At 48.6% G+C, this 17,673-nt stretch overlaps 1 protein-coding gene and 2 long non-coding RNA genes across 3 annotated transcripts in view; 2 read left to right on the forward strand and 1 right to left on the reverse strand.

The window, feature by feature from the left end:
* Positions 1-5,428, forward strand: LOC113957958. The gene is made up of 3 exons (XR_003531341.1): positions 1-81; positions 2,558-2,562; positions 5,418-5,428. It is a non-coding gene; the product is annotated as an uncharacterized LOC113957958 (long non-coding RNA).
* LOC113957955 (major facilitator superfamily domain-containing protein 1-like) lies at positions 5,140-17,122 on the reverse strand. Its single transcript, XM_027665884.1, has 13 exons — positions 17,076-17,122; positions 16,802-16,902; positions 14,245-14,369; positions 14,096-14,151; positions 12,576-12,719; positions 11,941-12,099; positions 10,426-10,541; positions 9,473-9,573; positions 7,891-8,002; positions 7,129-7,266; positions 6,419-6,558; positions 6,144-6,255; positions 5,140-5,864 (listed from the first exon to the last, which is right to left on the reverse strand). The coding sequence occupies exons 1-13, from the start codon at positions 17,095-17,097 to the stop codon at positions 5,751-5,753; spliced, it is 1,440 nt and encodes a 479-aa protein (XP_027521685.1). The 5' UTR covers positions 17,098-17,122; the 3' UTR covers positions 5,140-5,750.
* LOC113957957 overlaps positions 17,115-17,673 on the forward strand; it is a 23,550-nt gene continuing 22,991 nt past the window's right edge. The window contains exon 1 of the long non-coding RNA XR_003531338.1: positions 17,115-17,139. This is a non-coding gene — a long non-coding RNA (uncharacterized LOC113957957). The remainder of the gene's footprint in view (positions 17,140-17,673) is intronic.

Here is a 17,673-nt window from a genome sequence, read left to right on the forward strand (position 1 = left end):
GGCTGCTTAATGTAGAATAATATAGTAATTCCCCTTGAGCAGAGGATGTTCTTTAGATGGAGAAGTCATACCCCCACTTCTGTTCTTCCAGTGAGTGTATAAAACCCCCCTCGTGCCAGACTGCCTTGGCTGACAGGAGGGAACTACACCCACAGAAACTGCTCTTCTGGGTGAGCTGGACACAGTGGCCTCTCAACCAGCGCGTTGTGTGTCTGTGGCGTTCATCCTCCAGAGCCTTCCAGCCAGACCTCACTCCTACAGCTCCTGCTGTGTTTGGCAATTTACAGTTCAGAACTCTCCTCTGAAGCGTGCACAGTGCTTTGAGTGGGATCTGCATAGTGTGGGAATTTGGGAATGTCCTTGGTAGACACATTAGCAATGAAGGATTGTCCTTCCTTTGAGCTGTGGCAGTAGACCACAACAGAGCTTCACTCTGCAACTCTGTGTCTTACCTCTGCTTTCCCAAAACTGCAGATTTCACAGAATATGCCAAGTTGGAAGGGACCCTGTTATAGGTTAGAAATCCAGGAGAATTTTCTTCCCCCTGCCTCCCACTGTAAGAAAGACAGAGTCCGAATGGAAAGAGGTCAATTAGCCTTGCATAAGAATCTACCTGGCCAAGCTGCATTCCTACCGAATGACCCATCAGAGGCTGGGGGGAGAGGGGAGGAGTTTTGGGAGGTGGTGGCTGGCTCCTCTGGGAGGGGAGAGATCAGACTGGGGAGATGGACCGGGCATTTTTGGAGAGGGGGCCTGGAAGCCGGTCTTTCTGGCTTTTCATCCTGGTGAGGCCTGACCACTGGTCCCGATCGGCTCGCACGCTGCCTCGTGACTCCAGCCGGGACCTCCTGGGCTTTCATCGGAGAGTCTCTGTGCTTGCTGGGAGAAAAGGAGGAGCTTTGGGGCGCCGTCATCTGAGAACATCAGTGAGTCCTGTGGAGGTGGACTGCTTTTCCTTCTGCCCTTCTTCCACTGGGGGAAGGGCCCCCCGTTCTTTCTTTTCGGCTTCTCCCGCGATCCGAGACCACCCCCCAGACCCCTCCCTGTGCGGTGACCGCCAGAGCCCAGCAGCGCCCCCTGCAGGTCAGCACAGAGAACTGGAGGCTCTGCACCTCCAGCGACCCAACAGCGCCCCCTGCCGACCGTGATTAGAACTGCGCTAAAGGACAGAGAAATATTCATTCAGACTTTTTTTTTCCCCCCTATTGTTTGAAGGGGCCTTTTTTTTTTTTTTTGGGTACACGACTATTGCCTAGTTTTTTGTGTTCTGTTACTGTTCTTGCCAACATACGTATATCTTTTAATAAAGGGTTGTTATTTCTTCTGGTTTTTTCCACACTTCCTCGATTAAAGCCCCTTAATTTTGAATTCACAATTGCTAAGAGAGAGGAGTTTGGTTTGTCTCATAACTCATCCTCTTTAGCAAACTTTCCAGTCTCTTCAAACTGAGACAGACCCACAGGGACCATCATAAACATGTGGGATAGAATGTTACCTAGGTTGATGTTTCAGTCTGGGAAGGAAAATTATGGTATCCATAGTGAGCTCAGCCTGGGAAGTGGCTAAAGGAGGACCTGCACATGAGTCAGGTGTGGTTCTAGGCATGGCTGCTGCTTAGGCCCTAAACATGTCACCATATCTGTCCTGTACAAGACAGCAGTGCTGTAGGGAACAGCCCAGCTGCAGCTGATCCCCTGCTCCCTGTGAACCTGCCTAACCCAGAGCAGTGTGTGTTCTCCCCTGTGCCCACTGCTGGCTGCTGTGCAAAACCTTTTAAGCAAGCACTGTCTGATCCTGTCCGTCTGTTGCATCACTGCCTAACGCCCCACCCTGCACTACCAGTGCGGAAGATTAATGTCCTCTCTGTTGGTGTTTTAAGCAGCATTACTGTGGGTTTTTTGAAGGATTTATACAGGCCAATCAGACTTGGGATATCCATTCTACATTCTTGGGGATTGTCTAGTGATCGTTATGTGGAGACAATTATTTAAGCACTAAATGAGTAACTGCTCCGGTATGTTCCCTGGAAGGCTCTCGGAGTTGTTCATGTACAACGTGATCGCACCAGTGCATGGACATCCAAGCATCGTGGCTACCTCGGTGACTGTGGAGAGAACAGTTTGATGCCTCTCAGCATGTGGAGTGTGCTCAGTTGGAACTTGCATCTCCACAGGCTGGAAGCCACATGGCCACCCACTGATTTGTCCAAGCCCCCTGATGTGTCTCCTGTTGAATTTCAGACTTGAAGCTCTGATGAAACCCTGTATTGCTTTGCTGTGGAAAAGGCGATGGGTTAAATGTTGAGGCTAGAGTTTTCCATTGTTTATTTTTCTTAAGGAATAAAGAGGAGTTGCAGCATCCTGGCTGTGGGGAGGCCTGGGCACCTGTGAGCCGTTGGTGTCATTACTGGAGACCAGGTGTGCAAGGACAGGACTGGGGTCACGATTCATTGCTGGCCAAGAACTGATGGGCAGAACCCCCCAGCAGGCTGAGCTGGCTGCCCAGGCTGTGCCCAGTTAACCACTTGCTCTTCCCTCTGAACATAGTCAGTGAGCAGGAAGAGTGGGTTTTAATTATTGGGCTGAGTTAGTCTTCATCCCCAGAGATGAAGCTAAAAATAATCACGGCTGCTATCTCTTCTTGAACTTGTTTTCCCTTTCTTTCAAGCTGCAGCTCCTTATATTGCTAACAGGACCTCCTCCTCCTCAAGCAGGTCAAAAGTACTGGCAAGAGCCAGCAAGAATGTGGGAATTTGCTTTACCCATCAGCCTTTCTAGCTCCAGCCACCTTCTAATTCTGCTCTCTTACCCATCTCAGTGTGAGTTGCCTGAACTAATGTCCACCTTCAGGCTTCACAGTCCACAGTGTCTTAAGACAAAGGAACGTTCTGGCAGAGAATATTGTTGGAGCCCACCATCTCCAGGTTGCCCAAGGTTGGGGACAGGGTGAGGGGTGGGGTTTCAGTTACCTGTATACATGATCAGTGCAACTCTACAAAAATTAAACAAAAAAACCCCGACTGTTTCCTTCTATCTCTTGCAACATGTTGACCTCTGTGAACACCACCCTTTCATTTCACGACAAGCTCAAGCAGAGCCATGCAATGGCTTTGTAGAAAGCTGCTCAGAGCTGAGCTCTGGAATCCTAACAGCAGGTGTCCAGCACAAACGGGGAAGACAAGCAAAGTGAGAGTGGCTTTCCTTGTCATCAGGGGAGACATTACTGATAAAAGCTGAGTAAGAGGAAGCTGTCGATGTGCCCAGCAGAGGTGAGCAGCTACTGCTACAGTAAGGTTCATGCTGTTAGGTCAGCTTCGAGCTTTATCCACATGAGCTGAAAGACAGGAACAGCCCGTCCAGAAAAACTCTGTCTGTGAGAGGTTCCAGTAGACTCCTCTCACCCTGAAGATGGTCTTTGTGCAACAGATCCAAAGGTCCCCAGAATCTCCCCATATCTTCAGATTCTGCAACAGGGTTTTTTAAAGCACATGCAGGGATCTTTGTAGCATGGTTTCTACAAAACCCTCTCTAGCCAAAAGAAGTTCTCCACATAGGCAGCAAACACAGAGAGGGGCAGGAATGCTTCCCACTGACACCTGGCAGAGCAGGCAGTGAGGCGTCAGTGCTACACCGGCGCAAACCTCGTTAACCAGTGGCAGACTTTAAGGAAAGTATGTCACAACTCTTCTTCAAAACAGAAGACGTAACGTTTCTTTTCTAGTCATCTGGAGGTAGATTATGGGATGGTAAACAGGAATGCCTGGCTTTCAAGTGAGCTTCTTCCATGAAGGAGCAAGTACAGGACTTTCACCGGCTATCCCAGCACTCATTGCAGCACCAACCCTCAGTTGTTTAGCTGCAGCATCACATGGTATAAACTGAGAAAGCTGCTACTTTTGGCAAGGCAGGCTGAAGTCACTGCTTTTGAACCAGTGTATGGAGACACAAATCAGCTCCGAACACGTATTTTCTTCTGTACACAAGCCTCCAACATGAATCTACAGCACTGCTGCATGTGGTTCTTCATAATCACAGCTGGAAATTCACCATGGGGTTCTTCCAGTAAAAAAATGCAAGTGCAGGATTTCAGCATTGAAGAACGGTGCAGTGAATGGAGGCTGAGGGGTGTTCTGAAGCCACTGAGGGGTGTTTTGAAGCCACTGAGGAGTCTGACTGGTGAGACCTCACATGGAGCACTGAGTGCAATTTTGGGTTCTCTAGTACAAAAGAGATGTGATTTAACAAGTGCTAAATGAGCCACAAAGGGGGTAAATGGACTGGAGCATCTTTCACGGGAGAAGGGGCCAAGAGAGCTGGGGCTGCTCCAGAAGGGTCCAGGAGGTCTGACCAGTGTGCTCAAGTACCTGCTGGGAGGGAGCAAGGATGGGGGGGCCTGACTGCTCTGCACAGGAGGCAATGGGCACAAGGGAAACCACATGGAATCCCATCTGCAAGGATCCACCTTTTTCCTGAAAGGGATTAGGCACTGGGACAAGTGGCTCAGAGAGACTGCAGAGTCCATCTGTGGAGATGCTCAAATTCTCATCAGATACAAGTCCTGGACAACGTGCTCTGGTTGCCCCTGCCTGAGCTGGGGTGTGGGACTCAATGATCTTGAGAGGTCACCACCAAACTAGAGGAGCCTGTGACTTTTGCAGTTCTGTGACTTCTCAAGCCCATCCCCTAAATTTCTACTGCACCAAACTCCAAAAGGGAAATCCTTTAACTGTGGTCTGAAATGAATTCACAGTGTAACATAAAACTTGAACACCTTGCTCTCTGAGCTCATCCTCTTCAGTAAATCAGTTTAACCAAGTTTTGATTTGATGAGTTCATTTGTCTTAAAATGTGACTTTACTGGTTGCTGTCAGTACCTAAATTGCTTTCAATCTACTACTGTTTATATTAAATGCAACTTGAGTACAGTTGCTCTTCAGAATTTTAGTAATTTACGTGTCGTTCACTTCAACAGTTCTCGTACTTGGCTGTGGTACAGTTTACTTCATTATTAAAGCCTCCTTTGTCCTTTTGTAAACACTGTGAGTGTTTGTGAGCATTTGCATAGTGCAAAGGGCAGTTGGCTGAGTAAAATAAGCCTCTAGCCTTCATGAGTAAGAGCACCTTGGTGTAAAGGACGGGATTCCAGATCAAAACCCTTTATGCTTTTGAAGGGCAATGAATAGGCACGGCTTACAGAAGCATTTCTAGTAAAGTAATAAGCAATTAAGCTAGGCTTGTGTGCAAAAGGTCATCAATTTGATTAATTCAGGCTCCTGCCTAAAGAATAATGATGGTGTCACTTGCACACGCATGTGATTTGTGAAAGAGGCTAATCTAGAGCAGGGAGTAAAACATCAGGCTAACCCTGTATGGATTAGCAAGTGCTGCTGTGCAGGATTCTTGTGGCAGAGCAGGCAGGCACACCTCTGCAGGCAGCTGTGCTGCAAGGCTGACAAGCAGCTGTCTAATGGTTCATGAACAAGGTTAGCTGGGTGAGCTTCAGTGGCTGCAGTGTGGTCCTTAACGTGCCCCATGCAGGTGGGGGGGTGTTGAAGAATGCCCAAGAACCACAGAGCACACCCCTTCCACTGCTGTGCCAGGCATAAGAAAGTGGAAACATTCCCTTTTTGTAGACAATTCCCTTCAAGATTCCCTTTAAAGATGTTTAAAGTACACAGGCTAAAATCTGCTTTCAGGCAGAAGTGACCAGTGCTGTGTCTGGCAGGGCCATGGTTCTCTCCCTGCCAAGGTTCAGCTGACAGAGCCCTCGGTTCTCGTTTCATCCTCAAGGAGCTGTGCTGCATCTGCGGGGTCTCTGTCCTGCCCCATGGGTGCTCTCTTTCTGGTTCTGTTCAGCGTCCCATCCTGGAAATTCAAAGCAGCAACTGGTGACAAAAGGACACTTTTTCCTGTACACACACATTGCCACAGGTGGGTCCTGGCCCTTGCCTTCACTGTCTTGCAAAAAAAATACAGCCACCAATGGCTTGATAGTAGGCAAGAGTGAGACACGCTGTCTCAGTCTTTAGCAGAGGGTTCTCTCTTTATGCAGTCCCATTTTGAGTTACTCACACATCCAAGAGCCAGATCAGTAAAAGGAACTTGGTGATGTACAGCTATTTCTTCACCTTTTATCACACTTACCTGTTTCTTGTCCACAACATTGAGGCCAATGGAGGCAATGATGCAGGCGACAGTGTTTGCCAGCATAAAGATCATCATCTGTTGCCAGCGCCACAGGGGGATCTTTAGTTCACTAGAAAGCCAAAACAGGAGAGACCGGTCACTTGAGATACTTAAGGCACTGCTCTAGTTCCCTGCAGCATCAAGTTGCAAATCCCCTGATGCCTGTTTACACTGCTCCACTAAAGCACTGGTGATTTCTCTGCTTGGTAAAAAAAAAGACAAAGCGTTCTCACCTGGACTTTGTTCCCAGCATGTATCCAACAATCAGATTTGAAAGGCCAACTCCAACCATCTGCACAGAAGTTGCCAGCCCCATCGCTGTCCCTAAAGTCGCTTGGGGCACCACAAGGGGTATAGATGGCCACATACTAGCCTGGGGGAGCAATGAGAACAGGAACTCAGAGCCTGATTTAAAGGTGTTAAGACAAGACATTGGTTCAAAAAGGAATTATTCCCACGAAATAAACATTTATACCTTCCCCTCAAAAAATCTGGTGCTTGTCCCTTCAGCCTATTGGCTGGTTCTAGACTGTTCCCCATCCTTTTCAAGCAGCTGGAGACAGCACAGACAACACAGGTTATCTGAAACTGGAAGAACCTGACTCCAGATTTCAGAAGGGGAGTCAGACCTGGTGGCTGAGTGGGTAAGACTCAAAGGAGATTCAGGTGTTACATTCAAGGTAAAAAAGAACTAAGCAAATCATAGCCAGGTTAATGCTTCACACTGTACGAGGGCTTCCTCACTCTGCCCCACTTTCTGCTCCATGTTGATTCTTTGGGGTTATTTGTTACTAACCAAAGTCATTAGGCTTGGGGAGCCTAATGTGCCTGCCTGTGCCTGCTAAACCTGTTCAGCAGGACACCAGGGCAGCAGTAATACACCATCCAGGTGTAGGAGTGTAGCCACAAGACACACAGCTACCCAGTGGGGTTGGGAACTCACTGCAGCGAAGGAGTAAGTGATCCCCAGCCAGATGGTAGAGACCAGCGGAGGCACAAACGTGAAGGCCAGGAGAGCGAAGATGGGCAGAGTCAGCGTGGCACAGCCAACAGCAAAGACACCTCTCAGTCCAACGTAGTCCTGGTGGCAGGAACAGACAGCAGGCCTCTTACAGGGAATCCTGCTTCCCATGGGTCAGGGACACAAGGGGCTGCACAAAGTGGGCTGGCAGGAGGGGCAGTGACATGGGATTTCCTGGCTGCTGGTAGTGTAGCAGACCAGCTGTTCCTGGTTTCTCTTGTGTACCTCTGAACTGAGCCTGAAACGTCACACTAGGTGTCCAGTACTCAGGTGAAACCCTTAACGTAGGGTAAGGGAAAACAGTATTATACCCTGACAATTATGGAAATAAGGAAAGGAAGCATTTGACAAAACAGGGCCTGGGTTTCATGCAGATTGTCCTTCCCCATCTACTTTGCAAAGCTTATCTCAATCCTTTCTGTTCCAGTCTCAGACTTCTCAAAACACACAGCTGTGTGCCATGGGTTGCTGCTACCATAGCACAACTACAGGACAGAGGGAAAACCAGGTTAATGTTACTTCTTGTAATTAAATCAGACTGAAGTGCATCTTGCAGGTTTGCAAGGGTATAAAGGACTGCTTGTTCAGCCCCAAAATTCTGTGCAATTCTGTTTGAGGGGCTGTAATGGACAGTTCAAAAACTTGGGAAGTTATCAGCAAGCACATCAGGTCTTGGGTACTCACAATTAAAATGCCAACTGCTGCGGAGAGGACAAGGGAGCTGTCGTACACTGCCCCAGCAATGTAAGCCGCTGCCTGCTGACTGTAACCGGGATATTTATCCTGGATAAACTTGCTGAAAACAAAATGAAGGGGAAAAAAGTAAGAAAGTAAGCCTGAGCACAAACATATGGACTGGAAGGGTTTGAATGAGAAGACTTGTAAACAAGTTTGATTTTGTCTGGTAGTTTGTAGTGCCTTTGGTGGTTTATTTTCTTTTTAATTGGTGCACATCACAGAGAAGCTGGTAGCTTAAACAGCCACTTTCGAGATACTTCTGCAAGTGCAGAGTGAAACTGCAGGTTAAAGTGCAGGCTAAAATGTGTTCCCTTCCATCAACACAGCTCAGGGCAGCAATGTGCCATCACCTGTCCACAACACACCGGTGGAGTTTGACATCCTCTTTTATGAGGCAGAAAGCCTTATCAGTACAAGGGGAGAATGCTGAGGGGCTGGACAACTGTTTAAAAATTATCCACCAGCAAAGATCGGCATTTAAATTGAACACCTGTATTTGAGAAGTACTAGGAACTGCCCCTTAGGAATTCCTTTAAGGAGACCTGGTTACAGTGAAAAACACCCATTGTCAAAGCCAGCCTTTCACCTTTGTTAGGGACACGCAGAAATTACATTAAACTTCCTCAAATTCTTTACAGAATTTACAGTCATCGAGTTGTAATAAGAGCTTACATAGAGGTTTATTTAGAGATCTTGCAGCTCCTTAAGCCTGGTTTGGCTGCTTGCATGGCTACTTCCCCTCAGTCATCATGCTGATGACATTTCTTTCTCCCTGATTTCACAGTGGCTTCCTATACACAGCTAATGAAATACTACCAAAATAATTTTATTTTTTTTACTGCAGGCCTTTGCTAATAGAAAAGTTCACCCTGATTGTGTGACAGAAGCTGCACCATCCACAAATGGGAACAAAGCAGCAAAATGACAAGTCTGTGGCAGAGCCCCACGACAGAAGCAGGAGTCTCAGTTTACTTGGGCAGGTCACTGCTTTGTTTCAAGCATAAGAAGGCGTTAAAAAGGAAGTCTGAGGCCTTCACCAGGATACAAAGGCTTCCTCACGTACAAACCCAGGCTGAGCAAGCCCAGCTGTGTTCCAGACACAGCAGTGTGCAGCAGCTGCAAGGCAGAGCTGCCCCAGGCCTGTGGAGCTGACACTCCACCCAGCTCAGGAGACACCCACTTTGCTGGGCTATCACAAAGGTGAAATGCCTATGGGCTATTTTTTAAATAAAGTATTTCTCCCCCTTCTCCCAAAACCTTCTGATCCTCCTTTGGCAGTGTTCCAAGCTATAAATATTGGATGAATCATTTCCCTCAAAGGTATTTTTGCTTTCTTTCAGAAGCCTCTCTCATCTTTGAAGGGAAAGAAAGGTCAAAGAACCCTCAAACCTTCAACTAGGTGTTAAAGACATGTTTCTCTGCATTTCAAGACTGGAAGGAAACTGTATTTCCCAGTCAGCCCACAGCTGAGGCCTGGAAGGCTCTGCAGGCTCATGTCAGTCAGTGGGTCACAGCCACAGGACAGTACCTGGCATCGGCCACGAAGGGGAACACTCCGTTGTAGAAGAACATGATGGTGAGGACCAGGAGCCAGTAGCGAAGGGGAAGGTGCTGGATGTCCTGAATTCGCTGCAAAGACAAGATGTGCCCTCACTCACCAGGCATTAGCCCAGCATCACACCAGTGTCACTTCCTGCAAGCCACTGAAGGGCATGAGAGATTTAAGGAGTAACAGCAGGTAAAAGGGAACTGTGAGGCAGCTCATACACCTCTAAGTGAAATTTGGTATGTGCTGACTCTAACACATTCCTTCTTTAACACTATTCAGTAAAGAAAACATAAAAGCTTTCTTCTTATTTTTCTAAAGGTTCTGGCTGCAAGAGATTTTTGAGCAGGCTCTGTTAAGAGTCTGCTGCAAATCCTTAAGTGAAACACATCAGAAAGGTACAGGATAAACACGAGTCACAACACTGAGCTACAGAAACCAGTGAGAGTACTATCATAAGAAGGAAGTACATCTTATAGATTAAAGTGCCATAAAAATTGCAGACATTACAAGCCTGTAATGTTTGTTCCTAGACAGGAGAATGCAAGTAGGAACAGAAAGGCTGACCAGAGATAGTTCAGTATTGTTGTTTGCTATCGCAGATCCTGTGAGCCAGAAAGCAGTTCAGAGGGAGGCTACCAGCGAATTTTGTGCACAAAATCCTCCTCTGAGCCACCTATAGACAGGAAGTAACTGGCTCAGAAAGCTACTGCTGTCCTGAGTGCTCTCTGAAAGGCTCTAGGCAGGGAATCGACTCTTGGCTGGTGGCTCACAGATTTGATCTGCTCAGTTCTGCTCTGCAGGATCGAACCGAGGGGCGGGAATGCCCTCTCCTGGCCGGGACCGGCTCCTGCTGCCGCAGTCTTCCCTGCGCTCCAAAGGCAGCGCTCCTGCACCCGGGATTGCCAGGATGGAGGTGGAAAAACACTACGTACCACTTTTTTGGATTCTTGCTGGATAATGCCATCCAAGCCCAGCTGCTTCATGCCCACTTTATCCAGCACACTGACTGTGAGGGCTGAAACAAGCCCCAGCACACAGAGCAGGCTCCCTAGAAAACCAAGAGGTGTTAGAAATTCCTAAGCATGGACAGAGCTGAATGATAAACTCCACTGCATGTAAAATACTGAATTCTCCAGGACTCCTACTCCTGGCTTCTCTTAACACACAGAGCAGGACCCTTCCACTCACAGCATCCTGTTCCAGCCCCTGAGCTGTGCCCACCAAGCTCCCATGGCTGCAGTACTGATGGTCCTGATGCTCCTGACCTACAGCAGGCTTATGCAACAAACCCAAGGCTAAAGCAGGGCAGACACTGGGAAACTTCCCTGGTCCCCAGAGCAGGAGAGGCATCCCAGGGCTGCACTGGAAGCCAGGTTGTACCTCCCCATTGGTGTGACCTGCTGCAGTTACCACAGCAGTCTGACCTGCGAGCACAGAGTCCAGTTATGCTGGATATGTCTTAGCAAGTTTGGCAATGGGCATCTGCTGCAGATATCCTTCTCAGAAAGAGCTCTGTACCTGTTTTGCTTTCCAAAGAGCCAAATGGACTGCAGAAGTCACTGTGCTGTGCTTACAAATGCTGCCTGAGCACAAAACTAAATGTGAGATGGGATGTGACAGCCCATGCCCACCACAGCTTTTTCTCTGAGAGCTGGAATCAGAGGAGAGGAACGGGTTTCAATTTCTGCATGAGATTTATCACACACGTGCATCCTCTTTTCCGTGGATGATGGCCCATGCTGCTGTGTGGTTTGGAAAATAATCACTGAGTTTTTGTACACAAAGGAGGCCCTGAAGCAGGTCTCCCTTACATCACCATCACAGCACACCAGAGTACACATGTACCACTTAACCCTTCTGTGGAACAAGTCATCCCTTCAAGGCACTAGAGATAGATCCCACCTCACTGCACCACGAAGAGGACAGAAACTCAAATCTTCTAAAGATACAAGCCCTAGAACAGATTCACACTAAGAAATGTGTAGTTCAGGTTCTGCTTCTCACAGTAATTTAAACATGCAGTTTCAATCAGCCATGTGCAAGGCATTTTCTTCTGGGACAGTACAGACACTGCTGCAGAACCAGCACGTTCTGCTGGCCAAAGTACGGAATAACAAACACACTTGATTCCTCTTGTTTTCACTCTGAAGTTTCTATTCCATGGGAGTAAACATACATTAAGTACTGATTACCTGTGACTGTAGATGTTTAAAATATGTCAAGAAAACAACACTGGCAGGCTGACACTAGAGTATTAAGAGAGGGTTCTCTGGCATCAGTGCAGAAAACACCACTCATAGCACACAGAAAGCAGCAGGAAAAATTGGAAAATCACATGCCTCTTCCTGCTAACCTCACTACCTTTTTCAGAGTCTTTTAGTAACTGGACAAAACGAGCTGGCCTGAGGTCTCAAAAACAACAAGCCAAAAGCACCAAAGAAACTCACCTCCCCAGAGAGTCCACTGCATTCCAAACTTTGCCTCAAACTGCTGGGTGAAGAAGAAGTTGAGGACACTCCCAAGACGGGAGAAGGACAGAGTCAGTCCAAAAGCCAGTGCCAGTTCCTTCCCCTTGAACCAGAAGGCTGTGATACGATTCTGCACAACTTGGAGAACAAAAAATCCTCTCTTGAACAGACAGGCTTGGCCAAGAGCATGGCACAGAAGCAACAGCTCTCTCAAGTTGGAGAGCTCAGGCTGGGTGAGGAGACCTCTACTCATCCCAAGGGGAAGCAGATTGTGCCAGCCTCACAGTCCATTTTAAAATGTACTAAATCATGCTGGGACGTGGGAGGTGAACTTATCCCTCACATAAAGCAAGTAAAAATAACCTCAAAGGCAGAGAAATCACATGTCAGTCCCCACCTTGAGGGAAGGACTAAGTTGTTAGAGGGGAAGACTTTTAAACATTTTGGCACACATTAAATCCATGCAGCAGGAGCTGTGTTCTGCCAGCAAGACAGGGCCCTTGTGCAGAGGTGAAGCTCACTGGTAGGACAAGGGTCTAGGAAGCAAAATAAAAATGTATCATGACCATTTGATGAGATGTAAATATGAAAATATGTAAATGTGAATTCCTTACTAGTAAGTGACCCATTCCCAGAGCCAAAGAGCAGTCTTCCTGTTAGCATCATTGGAAGGAGGTATGGTGAGCCCTTAAAGTGTGAGCCTAGAGCAAAGAGGGATGATCCCAGCACAGTGAGAAGAGAGAAAACAAAGACACCAACTAGGGAGAAACAGAAAAAAATACACAAACCTCAATAGACATGCTGAGATCACAACAAAAGTATTCTGTGTCAAGAATGTCCTAGTTAGAACAGCTGGAACCGATTCATCACTGGATGGGTGTAGCCCAAACCTGTGTATTCTATAGCCTTCCATGCCATTTCCCAGAAACTGTTGTCAGTAGAGGCCTGTGAGGTGGGGGGATGTTCCTGTCCTCATGCCCTTTTATGGAATTCCCCACTCTGAGAGAAGGACTGAGCATCCTTTTATGGAATTCCCCGCTCTGGGGGAGGGACTGAACATTCCTGCCTGAGCTGGAGAATATATAAACCTGGAGTTTCGAAACCTTTCCACCTCTCGTGGGATCCAGAGGAGGACTGCAGCTCACCGCTCTCAGCCAGACTGAGACCACCACCCTCGGCTGGGCTGCAATCACCACTTTTGGCCGGACTGCAGCAGCTCTCCCATCAGCAGGTTTTTCTCCTCTCCCTTTGCTTTGGACTCGGGGGGGGGGGGGGGGTCCAGGGAGCACCGCTTTGTTTGTGCCCCGGGGTGCCGGGTTGTACATTTGGGCTTTGTGGGTTAGGGCCTGTTGCTTGTCTGTGTGGTCGTACTTATCGTATTATTTTATTAAACTGTTATTCTGACTTGTAATCTCTCTTTTGAGTTGGGTTGGTTTCCCCTGCTGGTTAACTTTTAAACCAGCACAAAGAAGCAAAAGGAAAACCTCAAAACACACCACTAAACGTGAGGGCTTCCATCAGCTTACTCTCAGTTTTCAATTTTGTAAGACTGGTCTCTTTATAAAATGACTTGGGAATCCTCACAGTAATGATGACATTATCATGGTGGGAGGTTAGAGGGGCAGAGTAACTCAGACAGAGGATTCTGAAATGTGTAGAGTCCTTGTCCCTGTCCTGAGCTCCACTATATGTCCTAGAGGACATGATGTCCTTCTCTGTGCCACCCTCTCCTCTCTAAGATGTTTACCTCCAGGATACAGAGACAGCAGGACTGCATTTGCTGGGATTACTGGGTCTGAGCTTATGGCACATGCCAGAACAAATGCCAGAGCAGGGAACAGAACCGTGCTTTATCAGTTTGTCCTATCAAAACCAGATAAAACTAGTCCCTGTCATGTGTGTGTCAGAGAAAAGCGTGTTTACTGCCCTGCTGTGTCAATTCAGGTAAGTCAGTGGTTAAAGGAGGAAAATGTCTCAGTTGCTTCACAGAGCTGCTCAGCTAACCATCACACCCCGCCCTCCATCCCTCTGGAATGTTACGGCACTGGGACTTTTAATCATCCCTTTGCACTGAAAGGACAGCCTGAAATCCCACTTCAGAACAAGAATAAATTAATGGAACCTCGGAACTTACAGTGATTTCCCAGTTTATCAATCAGGAATCCAGCCAGAATAACCACTACTGCATTTCTAGGAGAAAACCAGAACAGAAATATGTTGTCTTGGTGCTTGGGAGCAACTACCAAACCATCCACCCCCAAAAGCAAGAGCAAAGTGACTCACGTCCAGGCATAGATCACGTAGAGCAGGTTGTACTGAGCTGGGGTCATTCCCAAGCCTTCCACACACTCCAGCGCGCCACTGTGCCCAGTGCTGTTATGGTGGGTTCCATTGGGGCAGGTCAAGTTCTGTACAAGTCACAGAGCCTTTGTTAGGTGCAGACACAGACAAAAACTCACATGTGCCTTTAAAAATGAGGTTCTTCCCATCTAGATTTCTATTTATCCTGCTCAGCTCCCACTTCCACAAGCAGTCATTAAGGGACTTGTGTCTTCTCCTAGAAAGCCAGCCCTTCTCAAATGGGAAATGACTGACCATTGGCATGGCATGGCACAGCTTCTGTTTCTCTTCCTGTGGCAGTAGCAGCAGGGGCTCAGCATTTTTATACACATTTCCAACCAGAAGAAAAGCCAGGAGCCTGCACCACCAGCTTTATCTGATCCCTCAGCTTCTTGGTTATAGTTCAGCTTCATCTGACTCTTCATTCCATACTGAAAAGTCTCAAGGAGCATGTAAATATGCAACTCAGTCTGTATCAATTCTCAGCTCTAAAGCATTTCCAGTAGAGTAAGAAACTGGTAGTCCTGGCATGATTTAAAAACCTTGGTTTTGCTACTAAAAAGCAACATCTCCTCAACACTATATGATCAGGAAAACCCCCCTAAGATCTTCCAGCTACTGAAAATTCACCTGCACTGGGACATGGATGCTGGGTCTTCACACCAGCAGGCAAGAGCTTAGCACCTTGAATGAGCACAAGAGAAGTGTGATTTTTACCATGAGATTTTTATATTCACAACTCCTCAGATGTGCTGCAGCAGAAATTTTTGAGGCTGCAGAGAAGCAGCTCTCTAGAACAAAGTGTTTCACTGCAAGCACTCGTCTCAGGTGCTCCAACCACCACAGTACCACTGCTGAGGCAGGGAGAGGCTAAATTCACTAGAGTAAAAAATATGACAAGATTAAAAACTCTGCACAGTACTAACACAGAAAAATATGGCTTGGTTTCACTACCCTACAAAGTCTTTGGTTACCTGGGTAACAAAACATGACATAGCCTTTCCTGTATTCCATAAATAAGTAACTGACTCCTCCCTCACAAATCTACAGAAGTTGTGGAAGACTGAGGAATAATTACTGACCTATTTTGGGGGGAGATTTTTCTCACATTTGCAATGACAAGCTGCATCCAATTTAGCCTGGAGTTCACTGTCTGAATGTTAGGGATTTACTGCATTTATGTTAAAAAAAACTTACATGCGAGCTCTGGCTATTCCTGCCCTGGCTACTGAGGCAGACAGAAAATAGGACAGTGACTCTGCCCCTACACACGCTGACCTGCCAGCAGACAGCACATGAGAGGCAAATCATCTCTCAGGAGACACAGAACCAATGCAATCACGACAGGTAAACTAGTCCAGTAAGAATTTGTCAGGGGTTCAGAAATTCAGCTTTGGCTCTCCAGCATCTCTGGAGAACTCCCAGCAATCAGCTGGGATGGCAGTGTGAACGCTGAGCAACAGAAGTTTTTAGCATTTGAGAATATGACTGGTTTTTACATGCCAGTCCTCCTGTGACCCCCCTGCACAGTCCTTGGGCCAGCAAATACTGATGTGATGCCTGCAGTGTCAGAAGGTTTGTACCTGGAGACCCAGACTTTCCTTCTTACTGGTAAAAGTGACTCGTGTATTTCTGAAAGGTTTCTAGGGGATATAGGAACATAAGAGATGGTGTTACGTCTGACTTCTTAAAAATTAGGCTTAATATGTTTTAATCCCATTTTTTTTAACTTTATGATATTAAGAGATTTTTTTTTTCAAAAAAATGCTGCTTCACTGTAACTGGTGAATACAGCGGGACTTGAAAGAGTGATGTGTAACATTCTATTTATGCAGCGCAGAAGCAAAGCAAAAGGCCCAGCTCAGCCTGGAGCAGCCCAAGCCTCTGGTTTCTTTTGGTAAGTTTTAGTTTCCTTTTGAATGGAAACAAATTTTTAGATATTTTGCTTCTAACTTTTGTACAGGCTATGAATGAAATGAATGGGAAAGAAATAGAAGGGGAAGAAATTGAAGCAGTGTTAGCAAAGCCACCAGATAAGAAAATGCAAGCACGTCAGGCTGCCAGACAGGCCTCGCGGAGCACTGCGTGAGCGTCACTGTGGTCACACTGCACAGTGAAGTTCTGCTGCAAATGAATCACCTCCAGCACTCGTGTCTCCCACCCCCGTGCAGGTACTGACGGCCAGTGCTGTGGATCTCCTGCGTGCGGGGTGGTGTGAAGTCTCGACTGGACTCCCTTAGGGCGGTGAAGAGGAGCCGACCCCGCGGAGCACGGGCGAGTGCCACATTCCCAGTTCTCCCGGCAGCAGAGGGAGCTCGAACACCTGGCGTGCCAGTGACAACCTCCCACCCGCAGCACCTGGGAGGTGAGACCGCGGGGCAAAGACCCCTGTACCGACAGGAAAAGGTCTGGAAAATCCAGCGGCGGCCGCGGCCTGTGTTGCCGGCTGTGCCCCTGTCTGCACGGCCCGGGCGGAGGCTCAGCGCCCCTCGACACTCACCCCCTGGAACTGCTGCTGCAGGACGCCGGGCATGTCGAAGCAGAAGTAGGAGCCGAAGGTGAGGAGGCAGTTGAAGAGCAGCACGGCGAACCTGTAAGAGACTGGGGCAGAGCGGACCCTCTTCACCCGCCCGTCCCGGCCCTCCCGCCGAGCCCCCGTCCAGCCCTGCCTGCGGGGGGACGAGCCCAGCCCGCGGCCTCCCGCCGGGCCAGCCGGGCCTCCCGCCGGGCCAGCCGGGCCTCCCGCCGGGCCAGCCGGGCCCCGCTGCGCTCACCACGCTCCGCCGGCACCGCCATCGCTCCGCCCCTCGGGCACGGCCCGCCCCGGGGACGGAACGGGTGGGGAGAGCGAGTGGGAGTGGGAATGGGACTGAGAATGGGAATGGGGAGTGGGGGTGGGAATGGGAGCTGGGGCTGGGAATGGGAACTGGGGCTGGGAATGGGAACTGGGGCTGGGAATGGGAACTGGGGCTGGGAATGGGAGCTGGGGCTGGGAATGGGAACTGGGGCTGGGAATGGGAACTGGGGCTGGGAATGGGACTGGGACTGGGGATGAGGCCAGGAATGGAGACTGGTAATGGAGAATGGGAAAGGGAATTGGGAATGGTAATGGGGCCGGGAATAAGAATGGGGACTGGGAATGGGACTGGAAATGGGAACTGGGGCTGGGAATGGGGACTGGGAATGGGGCCAGGAATGGGAACTGGGGCTGGGAATGGGGACTGGGAATAGGAATGGGCCTGGGGCCAGAACTGGGGATGGGGCCGGGACTGGGGACTGGGACTGAGGCTGGGAATGGGGCCAGGAATGGGAATGGGGCCAGGAATGGGAATGGGGCCGGGAATGGGAATGGGGCCGGGAATGGGAATGGGG

Source organism: Corapipo altera, unplaced genomic scaffold (genome assembly GCF_003945725.1).
Source record: "Corapipo altera isolate COAL_440 unplaced genomic scaffold, ASM394572v1 146, whole genome shotgun sequence".
Taxonomy (NCBI): Eukaryota; Metazoa; Chordata; class Aves; order Passeriformes; family Pipridae; genus Corapipo; species Corapipo altera.